The sequence below is a fragment of the Syzygium oleosum genome, unplaced genomic scaffold (genome assembly GCF_021117445.2).
Source record: "Syzygium oleosum isolate NSW1041296 unplaced genomic scaffold, Sole_v2.1 Sole_v2.28, whole genome shotgun sequence".
In the NCBI taxonomy this organism is placed as follows: Eukaryota; Viridiplantae; Streptophyta; class Magnoliopsida; order Myrtales; family Myrtaceae; genus Syzygium; species Syzygium oleosum.
The window spans coordinates 1830431-1839223 of record NW_026607512.1 but is presented as its reverse complement, the minus strand read 5'-3'; the positions used below and the strand labels follow the sequence as shown (position 1 = coordinate 1839223).

At 43.4% G+C, this 8793-nt stretch overlaps 1 protein-coding gene and 1 pseudogene across 1 annotated transcript; both read right to left on the bottom strand.

Annotated features, from left to right (window-relative positions):
- Positions 1–313: 313 nt before the first annotated feature.
- Positions 314–915, bottom strand: LOC115675273 (probable calcium-binding protein CML25; annotated as a pseudogene).
- Positions 916–3011: 2096 nt separating this feature from the next.
- Positions 3012–7065, bottom strand: LOC115675353 (GDSL esterase/lipase At5g03610-like). The gene is made up of 5 exons (XM_030597963.2): positions 6903–7065; positions 6535–6777; positions 4760–5031; positions 3741–4038; positions 3012–3451 (listed from the first exon to the last, which is right to left on the bottom strand). Exons 1-5 carry the CDS (start codon positions 7057–7059, stop codon positions 3243–3245), a joined length of 1179 nt encoding a protein of 392 aa, XP_030453823.2. The 5' UTR covers positions 7060–7065; the 3' UTR covers positions 3012–3242.
- Between the last annotated feature and the right edge of the window lie 1728 nt (positions 7066–8793).

Below are 8793 nucleotides of genomic sequence, written 5' to 3'. Positions count from 1 at the left end.
TGAATCACAGTTCATGCTTGATTGGTTCTAAAATGATTATTCGCTCACTCCTCTATGTTTCTTTGTGATTTTTGTGGCATGTTAATGTTTCTCCGAGTCGGCCATGGTTGAAATTTTCGTCGGATTCATTCCTCTCGCCGGAGACGTGCCCGCAGTTTGAGACCGCTACCATTAGGGGTGTAAAAAATACCCGAGCTGACTCGATCCGGCCTGACCCCCCCCCCCCCCCCCCTCTCTCCCCTTCGCTCTCTTCTCTCTCTACGCGAGCAGCCGTGAACTTTGCTCCCTTCGCTCTCTCTGCTTCTCCTCGCACTTACAACCTCTCAAAGGCATGCGAAAAGCTCGAGTTCGGGTTCGTGGCAATGGCGGCCGTGAAGTTTGTGAACATGGTCGTGGTGGCCTTCGTCCTCACCGTCACGGCGCTCGTCGTGACAGCCCAGGTCGAGGCCTTGGCGCCGAGACCCACCTCCATGGCGAGCTCCATCTCCCCGTCGATCCTTTTCGCCAGAGCAGCGGCCGTCGCGGTGATGGACCCGTCCCCGTCGATGTCGTACACCGAGAACGCATCCCTTAGGTTCTCCATCGCCTCGTCCGGGTCGACCCCCTTGGTGTTCAGCTCCACGAACTCCCCAAAGTCGATGAACCCGTCCCCGTCGGAGTCCACCTCGCGGATCATCTTGGCCAGCTCCTCCTCCGTCTCCGGCTGGCCGAGGGAGCCCATGGTGGACCCCAGCTCCGACGCTGAGATCTTGCCGTCCCCGTTGGCGCCGAACTTCTTGAACACCTACTATAGCTCCTCGATCTGGGACCGGGACCCCATTGACGAGGATCGCGACCCCAGCGGGGTGGCCAATGCGGACCCCCCGCCGTCTCCAAGGTGGGTTTCTTCCGACGGAAGAGGGATCGGAGACCCATGATCAGAAACCTACTGATTTGAACACGGTGATCGTGGAACGGGAATGCAGGCTATCGGGAAGGGCAAGCAAAGCGGTTCGTGACGATCGGTTTCTTTGGGGAGGATGAGAAAATGGAATCCCGATGGGGTGGGATTGATCTGTGTTCGTTGTGATTTTGGGGGGGGAGATCTTGTGGTTTTTGATACGTAAATGCAAAGAGAGAGAGACAGATGAGGAGGAGGAGGCACAGAACAAGCTGCAGAGAACAAACCCTAAACCCGACCCGGACCGACTCGACTCGACCCTATTCTTAGAGTATATGCTGAACAGGGTATCGGGGCGGGTCGGGTCAAGCGCGACTCTATATATTTCGGGTCGGGTATCATGAAAGCCCGATCCGACCCGACCCATTGACACCCCTAGCTACCATTAGTTTTCTATCTCTGTTTCATCCAAGTGATTTCTTGTTTGTTTAGATTTAGGATTTTTTGTTGTAACCGGAAGTTTGTTGGCCGTAAAATGGAATTTGGTTGCCGGAGTTCATTTTCGTGACCGGAGTAAGTGGTGGTCTGTCGATGGCCGTGAATGGCGACGGTGAAGATAGGTTGTTGTTGATGACCGAAATGTGATGACTGGTAAGTATTGACGGGTAAAGAAGGAAATCTCAGTGAACGTGGAGAAGATGAAGCTCTCGGTAAAGAGAGCAAAATCTGGACCAAAAAGTCAAAAAAAAAAATACAGTAGAAAAAAAAATAAAAATAAAAATAAAAGAAATAGAATTCGGGTATAATAAAGACCGGGTCGAGTACGGGTCTGGGTTGGAGAGGATCCGATGGGGTAGAATCTGGGCCGAACAAGGAATAGGGATTCGAATTGGGCCTAAATGAATAAAAACTGAAATCTGATAATCTGGGCTTTATTCACATTGAGCCCAATAGCTTGGCCGAGTTGACCTAACCCGGACCCTTTGGGTCCGGGTCAGACCGGCTAATTGGACCGGGTTCCTTGTCCGGTCCGAAGTCCTTTTTCCCGAAATAAAAAATAAAAAATAAAAAATTCAAAAAATTAAAAAATAAATAAATAAGTAATGTGAGAAAAGCTATAAAAAAAATGTAGAATTCTCTTAGTCTAGGGCTTTCAATAAACACTTTAGGCTTGAATAAAAGTTGAATCTAAAATTGAAAGCTTTACTTTAGGAATTTTTTATTGTTTTTTCTTTTAGAGATGATGCTAGGTTGTTGTTTGTGCATTTTCATTTTTTATTCCAATTAATTGTGCATTTTAAATACTTTGTTTGTTGTTCTCTTTAGAATGGTCAGGACGAAATTTCAAAATTCTTGATTAGTAAAAAAGACTGTCCCGGTATGTTGATTAACAAATAGTCGAGTTTAGGTATCGAAAGGGCATTAGTTGAAAAACTAGTATAATCAAGTCTTCAATCCTTAAGAATCTCTAGTTGCGTATACATCGAGACGATATTCCCACGTCTCGATTTTAGGGTTTCTATCCGACCTTTAATTGTGGCTAGTGGCGATTCCAAATAAAGCATGACAACCAGCGTCACACGAGGTACGGACTTAGGGAGTGTCTCGTAAAGTACCTCTAAACCTATCCTCCCGAGGCGGCCCTCGAGGGTTAGATTACGACAATAGCCACTGAGGAGGATGAGATGAAATGTGCTAACAAATAGAGATAGATAATTGGGAGGGCATTGATTAGGTCTAAACTTTTTCCTGGACACCTTTATGACAAAAGATTTATAAATTTTTCGGGTCAACTAGTACGCACCGTGGCGGGGCCATTAGGTCTGACCTAATATGTTATCTAAGCTCATCCATAATAAGAAAAAAAAACATGTTTCGATTTATCGGGACGGGACGGCACTTGTTGGGCTTTTTAGCTAAGTAGCCTTACCCAACCCTGCCCAAATTACTCTTTGGTTGCCACTTGTCTCATGCGAGACCATTGGCCGCTAGGGGCCATGCATAATTACAAGAGCGACGAAATAAAAACATAGAGAAGATAGATTAAGGTGATTAAGGTTTCGTTTGCCTACATAAGTTCAAAAAATCCATTCTCAAATTGTTGATGTGACATCCATGCAACGCGGGTATATTGACGTGTCAACAATCAATAATCAAATAAGGCCTGAAGAACTTGTTCCACGAAAGAAACATGTAATTATTCCATAAATCACACTATTTCCTAATTCACATTGCTCTATAAACGAATCAAATAGGAGACAATTAAGATGAAGGGATCACAAGAGACACTCTGTTATTGACGAGAGGTACGTAAAACACTGAAGACCGTGAATTATTGAATGGTAAGCGGGAATGAATCAATCTACAGTTGCTTGAGATTGCGTCCTAATGTAGAGAACACAGCTCGCCAACCCTCCTGCGTAGGGTGGAACGTGTCCCAAAAGAACATGCCTTTCGGGTCCTTGCACAATGTATATTGCTTCTGCCCACTTCCATCCACACTCCCGCACGAATAACTGCTGTTTGTCCCCATACAGCATGGTTTCAGCGGTTCCTGAAACTTGGTACTTGCTGGAAATACAGAAAGAAAACAAAGAACAACAAATAAAACCAAGATCAGAAGATGGTTGTATTTGCGTGCCCATGTTTAAATCGTAAACTTAAGTTATTCGGTAAAGGGAGACCATGTGTACGAACGCCCAGTGAACCCGGTATTCTTTTGATGAGGTGCGATAATACAGGCTAGCAGAGGATTCTAGGTTAGGCGGCCTAAGGACTATCCTGTTTTTGGGTCCACCATCCAAAAGTTGTGTCCTGTGTGTAGCGGATCTAGATATTTAATACATTCAAGATGAATTACCTTTGTCATTAAGCACGGACATGAATGAGGTATAGAGATCGACGACAACGAAAGCAGGTGATGACCGGGTCTGGTTGTTCAGCTTTGTGACGGCTTGCTGCAACAGCTGATTATGGAAGGTTACGAATGAATTTGCAGTCGCATTGCAAGTTCGGTAAGAATCCGAGATGGTGATAGAAGGAAGACATCCCAAAGGCTGTAGACCCGCAACGGCTATCATTTTCACGCCCAGGTCGTGGATGCGTTTTATGTCCAAAGCGAGCTGGTTCACCACCTGTATTATGAATTTCGGCAAGTCCTGACGAGCATAGATAAGCCCTCAAGATTTTCAGCATCACCGCAGCAGACAGAGACAACCGATGAGACAAATATTTATGAAGGTAACATAATGGAAGCATCATTAACATGAGAATACTGGCAAGTGACAATTGAAGGCAAAGCCACTGGATGTGCACAGTGTTTAGCAGTTCAAGATTGAAGGAAGATGCCCCTAAGGGATTGGGTGACTACATCCACATCTTCTTTCATCAGTGAATCATGCATTCGACGTCGGCGAAAAACAAATCAAGTTCCATTTGTCGTAGGTTTGAGTACTATTGACAATCATCGAGGCCTTCCAATTCAACTCATGACTCATGAGTCCATAACCTTCTTCTTCGATCTGATTAGACCCCCTTTTTTGGCATAATGCACGAGTGTTCACATATTTTGGGAGGATCAAATCATTTAGGGATTGGATTAGGTAAAATTAAGAAAGATGGTGAGGTCGTGACTGAGTGAAAACCAGTGCAATTAAGACAAGAACGTCGCCCGTGTCAACTACTTCGCGAATATGGACACGGCGACTTTGGATTTCCTGGAACCCAGAAATCCGCTGAAAACGCCCAAGCTTTTGACATTTTCTGAGGAGCAATGTTTTGACGCAAGAAACGTTGTAACCAACCCTTTTGTGTTTTTTCAAAATTCAACGTCGTTAGATAGAAAATGTACTGTTCACGAGAGCCGATGTGAATTATTACCTCGTACAAGCCGCCCTTGGCCAAGTAAGTAGAGTAGTCGTTGCCGGAGTTAGTAACGAGAGCAAGCGAAGACTGAAGATCCAGTCCAGTGTAGACAGAATCGGCAACAAGCTGTTGGAACATATCGATCTGTACCGTCATATTTGGCTGAGGAAACAGCGTGTCGAACACCCCCGTCCCTCCAAATGCGAAGTTCATTCCATATTTCACATACTTAAACCCGACCTTCCTCCACTTATATGGTATCGGTGATCTCATTCCAAAATACGCAGCTGCATGTAATAACAACGACCGCATGTTAGAAGGAAGACAAAGGGTGACTAATGTGTCGCCATTTGTCCTTTACTAAAATCAAAGCAGCCATTCTCTTTCAATTAGCGATCTTATAGGTATTTGAGGTGACTCTCAGATACCAGACTAAGTCCATGGCTACAATCGGATCAAGGACCGGTCACGCACGCCGAGATAATCGAGGAACTTCATAATTGAGCCTAATTCTTGCCACTTCCCTGTAATAATTACAAATATACAGTGTCTCTGGTGCGGTTGATCCTTGGACCACATCTGGGAAAGCTCGCCAGAATTAACCTCATTATAAGTCGATGGACACTGTATCACTATTAGCTGGCTTTGGCGACTAACGGTGCATTTGATAACCATTCTGTTTTCAAAAATAATTTATGCTCAGAAATGTTTTTTTTATTTTGTTCTCAAAAATAATTTCTAAGCATTTGAAAGCATTTGGTAACGGCTCAAAATTTCCATTCCTAGAATAGAAAAAGAACAGAAATGCATTTGATAACTACACAAATTTTTTTTTATTAATAATATTTTTAAATATTTTAATATTTCTTTCTTTTTTTTTTCTTTTTTTTCTTTTCTTTTTTTCTTCTTCTCCTTCTTGGCCATGGCCGGCGAGGGCGTCGCGGCCCTCGCCGACCTTTTCTAGCCCTCGCCCTAGCCAACGAGAGCCACGACGCCCTCGCCGGCCCTAGCCTGTGGCCGGTCGCCGGCTCGGAAAGAAGAAGAACAGGAAAGAAGAAAAAGCAAAAAAAAAAAATCTCTTCTATTTCTTATTATTGTTCCTAGAATCAAGAATCAACTTTTTTATTTATTCTTGATTCTGTTCCAAAACTGATTTTGGGAACAAATTTGTGCCCGGGAAAAAAAAATTTATCAAACGGATTTTTGTTCTTTTTTTGTTAGGGAAACAAAAGAATAGAATCAGTCACTATTTGGCAAGTTACCAAACGCACCCTAACTAGTCAAAGAGAGAAAAAAAGGTAAGGTGGTGGCCTCTTGGCATCTGATCATGGAAAGGTGGGAATCTGACGGAAAGATGGCAAGCTGATCTGAAAAGATAGAAGATAAAGGGCAAAGGCAAAACAATTGCAAGAAAAAACTGTACAAAAAAGGCAATGCGAGAGGCACGCATGGGAGGCACTACTGAGTAAGGCGAGGCAAGGTTGAAGAGGAACCCCACCACTTCATATCTATATATTCACACTGGATTAAGAGCCTCTTCTTCATGCGTTTTGTTCTAGAATGATTGATTAGTATGGTTATGAATCGCAATCATGATGTGATGTTCTTCCGTTTCTGTAGATTAACAAAGGATTGATGAAGTAGGGATGATAGCACGTCATCCTCCGTCTTTTTAGCAATACGTCCAAACAAAACAGAGTTCAGTTTTCTCTTCTAGAATTCAGAGGTTTGTTGTTATTCATTAATAAGCGCAGGGAACAGAGAAAGCTCAGAGGAAGAGAGACACCGACCGAGGAAATCCGTCAAGACCCGGCCATCCGAGTATCGACCGGTGGGTTTGCCGGGGAAGGTGATTCCATAGGGAACCTTCCACGAGTTCGCCAAGGCTTTCGGGTTGTTCCCTGTGTCTGCATACGAATCTCCGAAGACAAACATCTTTGTGGGACGAAACACGGCGAGGCAGTCGTTGGCATGGTGGACGCGATGGTGATGGTGGTGGCGGTCAGAGGCGCATTCAACCAAGGACGGATGTCCTGCACAAAAGGATTTCAATCTACAGGCCTCGGAAGTAATTTAAAAATAAAGTGAACATCTGAGGTAATTGAGGATCGACTGAAAGTGAGCAAAAGAGTCTCAAGTTCACTCCAGCATCGCAAACCTGAAGCAAATAGAATCCAAAGCAGCAGGGGACTGAACAAGGATGAAACTGCTAGCTTTCGCATCACCATTTTATCTAGAGAGAGAGAGAGAGAGCGAGAGAGAGAGAGAGAGAGAGAGGGATTGAAGGATGAGTGTAGAGACGTGAAACACTTCATTGGAGGCTTTTGAGGGTGTGCATATATACAAGGGAGGTGGCGAGAAGAAGGGCGCAAATGGAAGTGTTTAAAAATTATGAATCGGGTCGGGTATGCGTTGGATTACATGAAAATGGGTCAAAATAGGTTAAATAAGTCTATTTGGGTCGGACCATTTTCGACTTGACCTGACTCACCCGTTTGACGGATCTAGTCGGGGCTTGTTTTGCTCGAAAAACGCTCCTTTTCTGATTTTTTTTTATCGAACTTTGTTTCTAATAATTTTACTTGTTGTATCAAATATATGTTTTTAGCAGCGCATCTATTAGGTCTGAAAAACCATCACGGATTCAACAATCTAAGGTCCGTGTCTTTTGTAGAAAACGGATGATTCGAAAAAGATTTTCTTAAAAACTAATCGCTTATATCGCTTGAAATAATTAGTCAATGAAATTTTTTTTCACTGTCGACAAAAATTTTTGCCTAAACATTTTCACGGATCTTTTTTTTGTTAATTTTTCTAGTAAGCGAAACAAGTGACCATTTTTAAGAAAACGTTTTCCAAAATATTTATTTTTCGCCAAAAACCCAAACGTGGAAATTTTCAGTGTACAAACGAATCTGTGTATACTGCTTCAAGGCCAGCATATTCCAATCAAGCACCAAAATCAATCTCCTAGTCAGCTTTGACTTTGAGCCACAACTACTCCTTTGCTTTCCATTCACAAGCTACGAATTGCGAGGCCTATATCCAGTTCAGCGATCTTTAACTCCGCCAAGACCGACACGACTCCATGACTGCGATGGAACACAGTGATTCGGAGGGTGGAGTAAGATAAAACCACTAGAGCTAAATTATTCAATCATCTGAATCGTTGACTCGAAATTATGATGTTATATTGCTAACAAGAAATAACAAAACTAATATGACACTGATACGTATTATAAGCCGTTTTTTTTTTCGATTGGATACGAATTATAAACGTCCGTTCTCAATAAATTATCCAAAACCCTTGCCGACCACGAAGAAGGATAGGTGTTTCCAGGGTGAATGAATTCTTGTCACGGTCCGGGTTGTTGGCCCAGTTAGAAGGACCATGTGGCGTGTACTTTCCTCGGTCACGAGTAGTGCATCAGGTGACTTAAGTGTGCAATGCCTCGATGCTAAGGCATATGCACAGTTCGCAAGATCATTTGTAACAAAGAAACAATGAAAACGGGCCATGGAAAAATGTTTTACTCAGTTTTATTAATCAATGGGACAAGCGTTGTACGTCAAGGGATTATCGGGATAGGGGAGTTTGAGTAGTTGAATCTCTAAAGAGCTTTACAAACATTACCTATTTTAGCACGAGTAGACATTACAGGTGCTTGAAATGGCATCATCTAGAATTTGTGAAACACCCTTACACAATGTTGACGGGTGCTTCTCCCCAGCGACTATGGACAATGCGCCTTGGACAAACCCAAATCAGGGCATTCATGAAGGACTTGCGACACTCTCTCGACTCAATTAGTCATCAGTGACTTGCTTATCCTTTTCGACTAAGCAAGCAAGCAAAGTCGATAAGCAACTTTGCTACTTTGACCATCACTGGCACTGGACCTTCATACTTTCGGAAGGATCCTCTGCGTGACTAGGTTGCCTGCCCAGTACTCGACAGGCCTCCTCTTTAGAACGTTGGAAATAAAGAACAAATTGCGTATTAGAGGAAGATACATAATACTGTTTGTTGTAACCAGAAATATAATAAA